At 37.4% G+C, this 15,332-nt stretch overlaps 1 protein-coding gene across 5 annotated transcripts in view; it reads right to left on the bottom strand.

Moving 5' to 3' along the window:
• Positions 1 to 15,332, bottom strand: part of PTPRK (protein tyrosine phosphatase receptor type K) — a 414,301-nt gene that overhangs the window by 91,357 nt on the left and 307,612 nt on the right. For all 5 annotated transcript variants that reach the window (XM_072036027.1, XM_027454570.3, XM_072036028.1 and 2 more), the window contains exon 8: positions 10,104 to 10,406. In XM_072036027.1, the coding sequence (XP_071892128.1) occupies positions 10,104 to 10,406 (303 nt within the window). The remainder of the gene's footprint in view (positions 1 to 10,103; positions 10,407 to 15,332) is intronic.

Genomic DNA, 15,332 nt, shown 5'->3' with positions numbered 1-15,332 from the left:
GTTCAGGGTAGATTATGACTTTAGGTGTACAGGGAACTCTGTAATACACATGTCTTAGGACAAGGACTACATGGTTTTAAAATCCTTTTAAAAAGAAAAAATCAAAGGCAAGGAAAAACCTATGATATACAGCATCTTGCAAACGACTGAAACGCTTACAAAATAGTTTTCAGTCACCCCTTCTTATGAATTGTTGTCTTAAAAGAGGGCTGGGCACGGTAAAACACAGCAGCTCAGCTGCCCCTTCTTTCAACTGCTACAGAGTTCCTGCTGCTGAAGGATCAAAACTGCTTACTTCAAATCTTTCAAATAAAAGACATTTTCAAAGCTTTGAACTGAACTGCACTAAGATGACCCTACTTTCTTATTTTAAATGGAACCAATATCCTCGGTGTAATAAAAAGTCTGAAGTGTCATCTCTGGCCTCTTTGCCTGAGTGATTCTCACAGTGCCTGGTAATCCCATCAATGCCAGGTGGGAGTGCTTAGTTATCTCCTGCTTCAGCTTACAAGGTATTTTTGCCTATACATACAGCTCCTTTTTAACCACAGCAGCTCACCTGGATTTGAAGGTGTACGTGCTGACGGAAGAGCATGAGGATAAGAGAGTACCTGAAGAAACCCTAAAAAACAAAGAAACACCCTCCCCACCAAAAAGTCAAAGTTGCCCAAATTTTCAGTCTTTCATGTTAAAATGTTACTTCTATTGAAACATATTGACATAGATTTCTCTCCCCTTCTTAATTAGCCTATCTTTTTCAGGGCAACATTCAGTGAGCCTCAGACATGACATTTCCTGGGTATTAATTTTCAAAGCCTACCAAAGTTTTGCAGAGAGTAAAAATAAATTAAAAATCACTGGATCAAAGAAAGTACAAGGCACTATGCTAGCAGCACCAAGGAGTGTGTGGTGTGTCCCAATAATAGGATTTATTTCAGTCGACATTGACGTTATAAATGATGATCTGACCCTTGGTACAAGCAACATCATTTGGTACATTAATAATAAATTAATGGAGTCAAAGAAGCCAGCAGTAAACAGATGAGAGCTTCACTGAAACTGTTCACCCATCTGTCAAGCAAAGGCTTAGGAGAAGTTAACTAAAATCATACACTGCTGTTTTGCTTCAGTGTACCGACACAGACTGGGGAGTGGATAAAGGCTGATATACCATGACAGCCCCTTCGCGCTGTTTGTGGCATTCACAGATTTGCTGTAGGCACCGCTTTGTTTTTCGCAGGAATGCTCTACTGTTTTTCTTCTCTACATCTGAAATGAGGTATGAATACTCTGATGCACACATTTTCCCTGGAAGATGTGCACGTGTCTGCATGCACATATCTGTGTTTGAGAAAGACCATACAGATGCACTAGGGCATACACACAAAATATTAAAATTGACATTAAAGCATATTAAAACATATGAGTTAAAAAGAAAACAGACACAATTGCTCAAAACCCTGCAAAATACCTTCTGTGTGGTGCTTTTAAAGAATATGCTTTGTATTCAGATGAAACTGGGTGCAGGGTTCCAAGTTTCAGGCTTGATTAAAGCCTCCTACATTTCTGTTTTAACAGCCAAGTGGGAGAAACCTCTGGGCTCATCACATCGCATGACTGTGTTTTCTTCTCCTGCACTATAAAATTCTTTGCTTGTGGCAGCAGCAATGTTAAACTGACTGGAACTACATGATCCCACTTAGTTTCATGCTTCTCTTCCCACTGGCATGAGAAGGGCACGAGACTAGAAGCTAGGACAGTGATGAGCAGCTTGCTGGGAATCCCAGCAAAAATAAGGTCAGGAAATAAAGGAAAGCAAGTGTCTAGAAAAAGTCAACAGTAATCTCCACATACCTCACCCAACCCATAAATTCACCCAAAATGAAGCTTGTGATCAACTTAAATTATTTGAAAGCTCAACTGGACTGAAAGCAGAGAAACAAATATAAATTCAAATGCCTACAAAAAAAGGAATAGGAAGTTAATTTTATTTTGAAGGACACAATTTGGTGGGTCTGAAGTTTTTTCTTCCCTTCCATTTTTCAGTTCAACCACTGTAAAAATGTATTATTTGCACAGCTTTAACAAAGGGGAAAAGAGTAGTGAGGAAGGGGAGAAGCAGAAGCAAAATAATTTGTTTTTATCTGTGAGCAAATGCACAGATTCATCCATCAGGTTAGTTGAAATAATGCCTAAACTTCCATGTTTGTGTTTTCGTGTGTTTGTATTCAGGCCAAAACTAGTTACAAACAGATTTATTATTATTATTATTATTATTATTATTATTATTATTATTATTATTATTATTATTATTAAAAGGTTAAAAAAATAAATAGAAAAAACAAACCACACCATCACAAACAAAAGTCCAAGAGCAATGTAACCTGTTAGTAACACTGTATTGAAGACCCAAACTGCACGCTTCCATTTGGGCAGCTGTTGCTGCCTATTTCCTCCAACTCCCAGCACGACCGTAAATCCTTGGCTCCCATTCTCCTTTCTAAGTGAGCTCTTGCTCTTCTCCTTGTACACACAGATAGCTTATACTAAATCAAATCACCCATGACTACTACAAGTGTATATTAAAGTGAAGTACGTTACTTTCCTATCAGTGGCTGGATACCTGAATAATTCAAAAAGTGTAAGCAGCAGTTATAGGAGTTGTACTCTGACCTACTGGCCTCTGCACCCTCTCTTTAAAAAGATTCTGATTCTATTGATTTTCTTTCCATCTGCTGACCTTGTGAAGTGTGACCCCACCATCATTATGTGACAACAGTAAACTCTCTTTTTTATATGCATTACTCTATGTAAAATTTCCAATCAGTCCAGATTTACACCTAGTCGAAGACATGAAATTATTAGAATAAATTAAACCATACAGTTTTCAGAAGAGATTTTCAACTTAAGCAAAATAAATAAATAAATAAATAAGTATATATATATATATATATATATATATATATATATATATTTGCCCTAAGAGAAAGTATACAAATATAAACCACACATATACGTCCAAGGAACATAAAAAATTCAAAGGGAATTTCAGCAAGGTTTTATAGGGGAAACATCACAAGATCTTCTTTCAGGATTTTGATGGATCTCTAGAGCCTGTTTAATGAAGTTATATATTCATATGGTGAATAGCTGATAATCTTTTCTTGTATATACGTGGCATAGTGAACTTTTATAAATGCTACACATAATAAAATTATGAGCCATCAATCTGACATCAGAGCAATTCATTTTAGAGCAATATATTTGCATTAAATTATGTCACAGTCACAAATAAATTGTTATTCACAAATAGTGTCATTTAAACCTTGTTCTACACTAACTTAACAGAGAATTTATATTACAATACATTACTTCTGGAAGAACAATGTACTAACTGACACCAACCCCTATAAAAATGAATTTATACTGCTTCAGTTTTCCTGCTACAAAATAATGAAAGTGCATGTAAACAGAGTATTTTTATTATTATTATACTCTGTGAAAGCTGTGCAGAATATTATTATGCTATACAGTAAAGGATATGTGCAGATATATGCACAGTTATTTTGGGAAAAATTCCTCTGTGATACTCAAAAAGTAAAGTTTATCAGCAACAAACTTACAGCCATTCTCAGAAGGCATATGCTCAATTTTCAGTAGATGGTGAAAGCCAATCTCTCCTACTGTTTACATGTTACAAGCAATTAAAATGGCCCACCTTTACATTTGCTCTGAGGGAAAAAAAGCTAGAATTTACCATTTGAGCTTTATGCTTTCAACCAGTTCACAGCTGCAGTTGCCAGCTCCCGGCCCACATACCTTCCAGATGATATAAAATTACTAACACAACAAATATAAATGCTTATGATCACGCTAGTCGCTATGCCAACTGGCAGTGCCTCGTTAGTCTCAGCTGTGGCAGCACTCGTTGTAGATATGGGCAGATACCAAACGGGGCTGAACCCACAAGTTTTGGATTTGCTGAACCATGGGGCTCGGGCTCTGACGCCCAGTGCAGTTTACTCCTTAAAACCTTTTTGTCCCAAATGCTGACTTCAGTAATCCTCAGTTCTGGGATTTGGAAATGATTGGCCATTTTAGGGTAAAAATAGCCTTACAAACTGACGAAATGGCAACCAGACAATTTTCTAAAACTATGCAAATCAATATTCAGACACTGCTTTCAAGTAGCAAGCATGTGGGCTGGCAGCGAAGGCCGTTTGCAGGCCCATGCGTCACCCCTGTCCCATTGAAGGCAACTTCAATAGCCACAAAACCTGGCCTGTTTTCAGGCACGATTATGTCAAACACACCATTTCAAAAAAGCACCTCATATTCGGTATCACTTTTCCAGCTATAAAGTTTCTAATACAGCTACCTAAAGGAAATGGAAGTAGGAAGTTGTTTCAGCCAGTGTAAATAATTGTGTGTTTCAGGGCCAATTTTTCCTGAGGTATTATTATAAAACCTAGGTCGTATTTCTGGTCTCTGCAATACCTTTACACAGCTTATTTCATTTGTTGTTTGTGCAGTGGAAGCTTAAAATAAATCTGACTTGAACAGCCAATAATTTCAATATTTTTCTTACTTTCTCATGAATCAACTTTTCTGATGTCTTAAATAAAAAGTGCTAAAGTGACAAGTGCCTTGCCTTTACGCCTCCACATTTTTTCCCCTCTCAATTACATGCCATTAGAAGATCCTACCCACCATCTGAAAAAAAATAATTGGGGTTATTTTCATGAGCTAAAGGACCAACAGGTCATCCCAAGCTCCTTTTTCCAATGGCAATAAGTCATTTATATTCAGTTTTGGTATGCTATTGCTGAAGATGTAAAACTTCCTTCCTTATTCGATAATATTCACACTAAATTTTGCCACTATGCAGGACACATAAGGCATTAGTCTCTCTTTCTTGGTCAAGGACTGAGGTCAATACCTTTAGCAAGGGCATTTATGGACGACTTCACATTGAATCTTTTATCTCTTCATCACGAGTTTTGCTTTATTACCTGCAACCATTTGCCATTTTTTTCCCATTAAGATTAGTATGCCATGTTCACTTGACACCCATACATGTGTCACTCGGTTACACATTTTTGAGACAGTTTGCCATTTCAAGCCATCTTTGCCGCCAGCACTCTGTTCTTAGCTGCATCAGACATACTGCTTGTTCATCTTGCTGCATTACCTTTTTCCCAGGTGTGCTATTTTTGTTACTTTAACTATGCTACAAGCAGAGTTTTATATCTATGTTCTTCCAAAATTTCTTGAAGCATTTTTTTGTTTCCTCTGAGCAAAACATATTTTATCTGTCCTCTTCCACCCCCCAACCTTCCCAGTATTTTCCTGGGGTGCTAGAACAGCTTGAAAAAGCACAAAGGAAACAAGGCTTCTCGTAGCAAATGCTTTATGTGAAAACAAAACAAAACAAAACAAAACACAATAGGGGAATATATATTGTATATGTATGTGTTTGTGTGTGTGTTTCTAAAGGCAACTTACAGCCTACTATCAAACACAGAAAAATACTAGATAGTAACAATTCCAACTATAAAATCCTCCCTCTTGTACTTAGTGGAACATATTTCCATTTCACACATTTAGCCAGTATACAAGGTATGTTGCTTTTACTTTTATTTTTGTCCTGTCACTGTAACATTTTTCCCTTCCTCTGATGTTTCCCGGGGGGGGGGGGGGAACCACCTGGGATTTTCCCAGGGGCATAAGTAATGGTAGAGGTGGGCACTGGGTGACTTGACCCTGCACTGCAGCTCCAGGTGTCTCCAAAGAGCTGAATGAGCCATACTCTGCAAAAGATCAGTGAGCCTCACTTATGTCCAGTGAGTGAGTCCTTTGACTGAGACCAAAGCTTTGGCACATTTTAAGCCCCCAAATGGGTACTTATCCTATTACAAGTGAGCTTTTTCAATGAGTCGTTCGCCTGCTGTTAGCTGACACACTCCCTCACTAATTACAAAATCACCATCAGATACTTTGAGTTTTATGATTTGCTTTCTCTATAGAGAAAGTTCTCTCTCCGAGCTATTGTCACTGTTCTTGTTAATCCACTGCCTTTTGCATCTGTTCCCAATTAAAAATTAAGGAAACATTTATCTGTGTCAATTCCATCCACGGTTCTTCAAAAAGGGCTCCTCTGAGTTCGCAGCGCACTTGTCATGCAGCTCCAAGAATGTGCACACTGCTGATTCATGCAAAGTGATAAATTCACTGCTGTTTTTTGTACTTCGTTCAAAATGCAAAACATCTTTGCCCAGCATGTATGCATCCCTAGATTGTGTGAGCCTTCCTCTTTTCCCTTTATCAAGGCCTTCAAACACAGTCCATCCCCACCTACTCAGCAAGAGGTTTGTTCCAAATTTTAGTAATGGTATGTATGGTCTCTCCCCATGGAATATGGTACTTCAGCTGTAAATCAGTCACAAATTTTCTTGTATTCTTTTTGTATAACTTATTTAAAAGCATTGCTAGTGTTTCATTTTTTTTTTTTCCTGTGGAATTCAGCTCCTTGCAAATTGCTATACTTTAATTTCGACAACCCCAATTAAATAGAAATACTTAAACCAACAAGTATTCTGATCCATCTCTGGTCAGAAAGAGGGCTATTCCAGGCTTATTGATACTCCTGGTTTTGCTTTCTTCCACATACTGAATTACAAAGTATTAAAACTTTCTTCATTTGTCACTCATGTTTCCAAAGGTTTCTGAAGCAGAGCTTCTGAAACTCACTCCACTCATCCACTAATCATTTCCGGAGCTAATTCTGCCCCTGCTACAATAAGTTGCTCAGTTATTGCTCAGAGCTCTAGATTGTCTGCTTCTGGAACCCCCAAAGCCAACTGCCCAGAATTATATACATACAAATTTTTGTGATACAAAATCAGAGATCCTCCCTGTCTCACCGCAGAGACCCATTGAAGTCCAATCTCCTCTGAATTTGGGGAATCATGGATTTTAAAAAACATTTAAAGCTCCTGACAGAAGTGAAGAGGTGAGACAACAGAAGAAGAGAGATGAATGGTAAAATTAGGGGGGAGGGCGTACAGAGAGATGGAAGCATTAGGAAAATGGTTAGAGCAACAGAAGATGAGCACAAAATGGGAAAGAGGAGAGGGGAGGAGGGAAGAAAATGTTGTGTGGGTATCTCTAACTCCAACAGTCTACAAAGTTTTTACTTGATTAGCAAATCCTTGTAAGAAACAACTGCATAGAATACCGCACTACAGAAAAGCTAACAAAGTTAATTATGTGTTGTTATCATCTGGATTTTTCAAAGTTTCTATTTACAAAAAGTACATTAAGTACATAGTTTGAGGTAATCATGTCATCAATGGCTATTTCTAATTAATGTTATTTCCAAATCACAGAAAAATACTGTCATCCCTCCATTTTATTTATCTATTTATACCTCATAAATAAATCAGTGATAATGCCCCCGCAATGTAACTGACATCACACTGACTCTACAAAACCTACAAAAGTCATGATGACAATGAGGCTATTTCTGACTCTAAGTGAGATATGTAGGGCACAGAATCGTGCATCTTACTGTAGGTCTCATCCTCTTAGTTGGAATCCTGCTTTAGGGAGCAAACTGTCTTTTAACAGAGTTTAGATGGCTACCTGATCACTTCGACATTGAACTGAACTCACACCACACACATATGCAGCCCACCACAGGCATTGGTTTACTACTGCTATGGGAGCTCAAGAAACCACAAAGAAGGTAGTACAGCTCTGATCCTCTGAGATGGCTAAAAGTCCTCAGGACTGCACCTTGCTTGCATGCCATGTATTTTGAAGTATGTGACAAAATGGACATATACTTTCAAGTTAATCAATAACATACAATTAAAAATCTGCATTTTACTCCCAACGGTATACAATCATAGAAGCATTTAGTTTGGAAAAGACCTAAAGAATCTAAGATGAATAAGTCCAACCACTTCCCTGGGCAGCCTGTTCCAATTCCTCACAACCTTTTCAGTGAAGAAGTGTCCCCTAATTTCCAACCTGAACCTCACCTGGCACAATTTGAGGCCATTCCCTCTGTCCTATCACTAGTTATCTGTGAAAAGAGGCTGACCCCCAGGTCCCCACAGCTTCCTTTCAGGTAGTTGTCAAGAGCAATAAAGTCTCCCCGAGCTTCCTCTTCTCCAAACTAAACAACCCCAGTTCCCTCATCTGCTCCTCATAGGCCTTGTGTTCCAGGCCCTTCTCCAGCTTCATAGCCCTTCTCTGGATATGTTCCAGGGCCTCAATGTCCTTCTTGTACTGAGGGACCCAAAGCTGAACACAGTACTCAAGGTGCAGCCTCACCAGAGCCGAGTACAAGTCAGTATCACTGACTTGGCCTCACAAGAGGCTATTTTCAGGTCACAAGCACTACCATTACCGGTGTGTCTAAATGCAGCTACCTTTTAAAATACATTAATCTTTTCCTGAAAACAACATCTGCTTGAAATAATTTACCTTAGCAACTTCTGATCCCTGAGTGAATTTTCTTCTATAGCAGGGTACCTAGGACACCAAAGCTAAGTTTAAACAAGGTCACTGACAGCATGCTGGTGTGCTAGTCCAAAAACCTGCCTAATGTGTATCATTTTACAGGAGCAACCCACAACAAAAACAGAAGACAAAGTACATGCACATGACTCTGCTCTTCACAAGCACTGCTGCAACGACCAGCCACCACCGCAGCACACCTAACTAGATAAAGGCTATCAGAAACCATAATCCTTCTTGGAAATCCAGTTAAAAAGAAAGAGAAAGCCATTCAGTTAAAAAGAAAGAGAAAGCCATTTTCCATGGACATAGTAATATTACTACTACTTTTTTCCAGGAAAATAGCAACCATAAAAATCCATAATATAAGTCCATATACAGAAATAATTCATCATGACTTACATTTATAATTAACTTAAAAAAAAAAAATAGTAATGCTAAAATTTGAATTGCATGAAACATTCTAATTCTGGCCATGTCAATGAATCTTCACATGATGCATCTATTTCTCTATAGTTCTCTACAGAACCTCATATTCTGACTATTTAATCAGCTGTTCTCCCTTCTTTATTGCAACACTAAACATATTCCTCTTCCACTTCTTACAAAATTGAAAATATATGGCAAAAAAGTGCTACCAGATTCTCATCTTGATTGTTATCCATATGTATAGGTATACACAACTCCTTTATTTCACAGGCAAGGAAACACACTGTACTTTTTTCAATTTTATGTTTTTATGTAGCTAGTCTTATATTATCCCAACTACTTTTTTGTTATTGATACCTATGGCACTATTTCTTTTCATTTTGTTGTTGTCTATATTTTAATGAAGTCTAAACATAAGAAAAGGAAACTAAAGTTGTTCTTCATTTCCACAGCTGTAACCTTATTAGAGAAAATACCTACTTTTATTTTAATATCTTTCATACCAAGATTCATAGCCTAATCATTGAATGTCACCATCATCATCTACATCTATTTTTTATTTCTCCCCAACTACATTAAGTTAAACTGCCTTGTCAATGAAATTTCACCTATAGCATTTTAAAGAGGAGTTGTTAAAATATTACTTTACTCTGCTGCGTGTTTTTAAACAGTTAACAGATACTATATACCGAAACCTAGAATACACACAAGTTATTGCTCAAATATATTTGCTGATGAGGTTTTAAATCTTGATTAGTCTTAAAGCACTGAACTGAATATTTAAATATAATTTACAGATTAACTTGATTTTCAAACACCACACCAAAAATATCATTAGGAAGCCTTCACCTAATACCACTGCATGTGTCTCGTCACTTACATTACTGCATTTTTACAATGACTTAGAAACTACCTTCCTTTTTCTTGCAAGAGAGATATTCAGTATGACTTGAGCTACAGGGACAGTTTGGGCTATATATGCAGGGTGACATTTACAGTATTTTTAAAGCTATTTTTTGAGGGCTAATTAATACATTAATTGAACAGAACTTCTATCCTTCGAAGCACATATTGTAACACACAGTCATTTCCTTCCACCTGTCTAGACTGGACTTGGATATAGTATCTGTAATAGCATTTATACATACCATCTTCATCTGTCTGGATAATGGTCTCCTCGCTTTCTTTCCTCCCTTCTGGGTTGGTTAAGATCATTTTGAGACTGACATTCGTGTATGGAGGCAGGTGATCCACAACATGCTGTGGTGCTTTGGGGTCCATGTCCAAGCAGTCTGCCTTGCTCTCATTGCGTCCACAGAAGTAGTGGTAGCATATAGTGACATTGAAAGTGTGGCAACGAGTGATATTGTAACCCAGAGATTCCCAATCCACAGCAATGTGTCTGGCCTGAATCTCAGCAATCTTCAAAGTTTTGGGTGTTCTCATGGGTTCTAGAAAACAGTAAACCAAAGAAAAATGCTGTTAATGTTCTTCATCCTTGCACAGAACTGTAAGATATATATAATAGCTATAGGGAAGTTAAAACAGAGGATATACCTAGCACATACACAGAAATTACTGGAAGAAGTATCATCCTTTGTCCAGGTACCCTGAAGGGGAAAAACTGCCACAGCCTCCCTGTTTTTTATTTTATTCTTTTTCTGTCTTTCTCTGTAGGTTTCAATTAGTGATTAAGATTTAGTAACAGTGAGAAAAGGAATTGTTAATTAATAGCGTAGCAATTCAAAGCAATTGAGAATACAGACAGCAGATGCAAGAAGATTGACCAAAAGGCCACCCAGCTGTCACCACTGGCTTCCCTTCCTGATATCCCTTCCTTTTTTTTTTTTTTCTCTCTTTTTTTTTTTTTTTTGTACCTGAGTAAATTAGATAATACATCACAGTGGGGTAAAGAGTCAACAGTCACTACACTACGATTTAACATGCCACCCGGCAATGCTATGTACTAATTATACTAATCACCTTACTAAGCCAGCAGTTACAAAAATGATGCAGATATTAATTAATGTTTATTATTTTGGTAATGAGGCTACTCATTCAAGCAAAAGCCTTGAGAAATATTGCAAAAGTGCTTCTGGATATTCTTATTGTATCCCACTTCTTTCAGACACCCAAAACTTTGCCTGGCCACTGCTCTAAACTGGTAATCTCTGAACTGTGACCTAAGCTCACCTCTTCTCCCCATGTGAGTGTCTACCAGCAGAGGATGTGGGACTCCCCAAGCTGTCATCAATCTTTCATCATCTCTCTATCGTATTCATTTCTCATGCAAGACTAACTTTTATCATTGAACTTAATTAAAATGATTACACAATGAAAATCATGACCATGACTATATATACGCTAGTTTCACTAGAAATACACCAAAGGGATCTTTATACTGAGCTAATGCATACTTCTTCACCAGAGAAAATAGAGCCTGCTGTAGGTACAGCTGTAGTCTTGTGTCCTTGTTGGTGTAAGGTCAAAATAGGTAAGATCATCCAAGGAAGTGAAATATGTCATTTCTCTTTCTGGGCCTAACTGTCCTGTGTAACTTGCATTTATGAAATGAGAGTCCCAACCAGGGTACCAGCCAGCCAAAAGCACAGATGGTATATTGAAATAAAGAAATGTCAATCAGTGTAATCTATTCAGCATGCAGTTTGCAAGACAAATTGCAAACATTTTGTCCCAAGCACCAAAACAACCAAATTCTCCATATTACAAAGGTATTTCTAGAAACATGATGAGTGATAAGGATTAAAAATTTTGCCTATTTCTTTCCATGATCTATCCTTCCCTTTTGGGGTTTTGGACAAGTATGTTCCCTTTGCCCAGAATTACTGATTTATCATATATATGTGGTGAAACACACAAATGAAAAAACAGACTCCCTGGGCAGTAGCTTTCTAAAAATACTGTATAATGTGACAACAGATATCTGAAGCTGAAAGATACTGTTGAAAAGGTCCTTGAGAGATAAGAGACTTGAAGAGAAGGAGATAAAAGGGCTTTTATAGAATAAACAATGGCCAGTGCTTTAGCAAGTACAGACAGGTAAGAGGCAGTTGTAAACAAAAAAGTAGCAACAGGGTAGATCCACTGATGGAGCTGGTAAGAATCTTCAAAGAATCCGCATTTCTTTGGCTACCATATGTACTTAGTTAAAAACAAACTCAGGTGTTGCTTAGGAAAAGTACCACTACTAAATAAATAAATAAATAAATAAATTTAATCATCAGCCTGTTCTCATATAAACAGCAAATTTATTAAAAACAAACAAACAAACAAACAAAAAAAAAACAAAAACAAAAAAAAAGGTTATATATTCTGTGATTTAGATAATTTTGTGGTCTAAAAGAGTAAACGTTGTTTTGTATTTTAGGCTTATTCTTCTGTGTAAAATAGATTGATTCTTGTCATTTTTTTCCTTCATTATACTAATCCAGGTTGTGCCTCCAACCACCCACAACAGAGGCAGAATTCAAATTTGATTTGAAAGTTTACTGGAACCTCTAAAAGAAGCATAATGTGATACAAGTTGTCTGGTCATGAAGGTTGAAACTATTAGTGTTTGAAGCAGACTTTCAATAACAGAAAATGCACTACATTTTCATCTTGCTTCCGTCCTGGCGAGCCTTAAAACGCATTCACACTATGGGGTAATGGACTTTCAAAAGAGAGAAGAAAAAAATAAGAACTTTATTAATGTTATTTCTTGAAGAAAAATTATTTTACAATTCTATGCAAATTTTACAAATGTGTCACAGTATCAGAGGAGATATTGAAAAGCATCCTTTATTCACCTGTCAAAAAGGAATGAATGAAAGACAGAGTGTGATCTCACTTTCTCACAACTATTCCCTTCTTTGGCAGAAATTAAACAACTTCTGCAATATTGAGATGGTAATTAAAGTCTGCAGAGTCTCTCAACAGCTTTGGTAAACTCTGCCAAAATTCCCACTGCTCCTAAAATGATGCTTTAAAAACACAATTTTACTCTCGCCTCTGGGCAACATTTATCTCAGGGGTCTCTAGAGGTAAAGACCAATTGTTTTAAACTACCACACCACAAAGTCTCCATCTGTAACACCTCACTAGAAAGCAATCTCCCAATAATTATTTTTTCTCAGATAAAATACCATTGAATTTTTGAGCAGGTTTCCCAAAAATCCCAGCACCTCATTAAAAATAATTTTATTCTATATAGCTGCAAAAGGAAGTGTTCAGCTACCATTTTTTCCTTTCTCCCTCACACTTATGGGACTCCAGCTTCCTGAAACATTTTCTTAATTGTGATTTAATTTTGATTTATACATTTTTTCCGATCCTTCGATATGCTTTCTATACTACTAAACCCCATAATTCACTCAATCTGTCTTCCCAGTTATTTTTCCCCACCTTCCCTCTTTCAGCCACAACTAGAACTTTTATCCAAAATGCCTGGGCATCTAAGTCCTTGACTTCTTGCTTCTTCATTAACCTAATTATGCCAAATCAGCACCTTCTGCCAAAGAGGGAAGAAATAAAACTCTCTCAAAATCTATTCATTTCTTAACCTATCAGCTGGAGTTTCAATAATACTAACAATGGTGGAAAGCCCTTAATATTTTCCAAATGTTAATTACCAATTACTCCCGTGAGACAGGTTAGTGTTGTTAATCTTTTATTTATTTATTTATTTTTATTTTATTTTTATTCCTGCAAGGAGGAAAAGACACAGAAATGTTAATAGCTTGTTCAAAGCTCCAAGGTGATTTACTGACAGCACTAGAAGAAAACCGAGTGGTCCCCATCTCCCAGGTCATCTGTGCTGTCACCACCAGGCAGCAGTGGCTCAGAGCAGTAGCCCTTCAGAGATTTCATTTACACTTGACTTTCCAGTGCCTATGCAGAAATGTGAACTCCACTGCTGGCTCCTCAGCTCTAGTTCCTTCTTAGAAGTGTTCATGCTGTTTTTCTTAGAACAAGTTTGAAAGCATAACAGTGCCCAGACACTAAGTGAAGACCTAAGCATTAAGCCAAGTTATTTGAAAAGCAATAGTTTGGCTTATTCATTTCCAAGTTAATACATTGAGTCAAGTTCTAATGAGGGGAAGGATTTTTAAAGATTTCTTGATTTTGAGTTTAATAATTGCAGGAAGCAACACGTTTTTATTGTTATTTAATCCTTTTTTTAAAATTAAAATTGGAAAAGGGATATTCATAATTTATTTTTTTTCAAGCGTTCCTCTGCAATAGAAAACACATTTAACACTGAAGGCAGCTCCTTGTGGTGATGGAAGAAAGTATTTTGGCCTCCTGTTGTTGCTAGAAACTCAATATCCTGTGACTGTATAAACCATGAACATCCTGACCAGCAGGGTCACATCCTCCAAAAGAAACACAGCAACAAGGCATATGGAGGGTTTGGTGGTGTCAGGGTGTTGACCTTTAGGTCAGTGAAAATACATAATTCATTCTTCATATGAGAGACTGAAGAAGGAGGGCTTCAGTCCCAGTTTTAGCTGCAGACGGTAAAGTACAATTCTTACTAACTGCCTCGTTATGCCCTTCGGTCTGTATGGTTTCCTCCACTAACCCTACCTTGTCCTCCAGAGCCCCTTTCCAGTGGGCGTGCTGCTCACTGCCAGACCCCCTGACTGCGGTGGCTGCTTTGACCTCCATGCAGCCCCAGCTCTGCCTCCTGCCCTCAGCACCTAAACTCTGTTGTCTTCCTCCTCCTCACCCTCATCGTCCCTCTTGGCAAACAAATGCTACCATCCGCTCTATGACTCAGATCCATCACCTAGTCTGACTGCTGTTACTCTCAATTAAAAACAGAAGCACTGGGAGAATATCAAAATAAAAGAAAAAACAATAATAAAAGATCTCTACATTTACACAGACTACTAAGTCCTCATTCCTTATCCAGAAACTGCATTAAGTAAAAGAATTACATGCACGTGCTATTCACTTGCAACAATTTATGGATCAAAACGATTTAACCCAACGTTACGGAATAAAATAAAGAACAGCTTTAGTAATTCTCCAAAGGTTAATAATCCAGGGATAGCTGGCAAAAGAGACAGAACCTGTTGACCCCACACCATCTCTCAACTGCCGGATGATTTAATAAGAAGCTCCAGATAACAGATAAAATGAAATTCAATTTCTTTAGTGCTTGATAAGCAACATGTGATACGACAGGTCAATATCAAAGCCTCTTTGTAGAGATTATCTTCACTTATACAGAAATAGCAGTGAAAACAAAAGCCTTCACAGTTATAGAATAAACAAGGCGAGAGCATGCATTTTCTCAAAATCAATTTTTAATGATAAAACTTATTACCTGAATTACAAATTTCCCATCAAATAAGACTAGGAAAGAATGG

The sequence above is a fragment of the Anas platyrhynchos genome, chromosome 3 (genome assembly GCF_047663525.1).
Source record: "Anas platyrhynchos isolate ZD024472 breed Pekin duck chromosome 3, IASCAAS_PekinDuck_T2T, whole genome shotgun sequence".
NCBI classification, from domain to species: domain Eukaryota; kingdom Metazoa; phylum Chordata; class Aves; order Anseriformes; family Anatidae; genus Anas; species Anas platyrhynchos.
The sequence above is the reverse complement of the archived record's forward strand: the minus strand, read 5'-3'. Positions and strand labels throughout refer to the sequence as shown.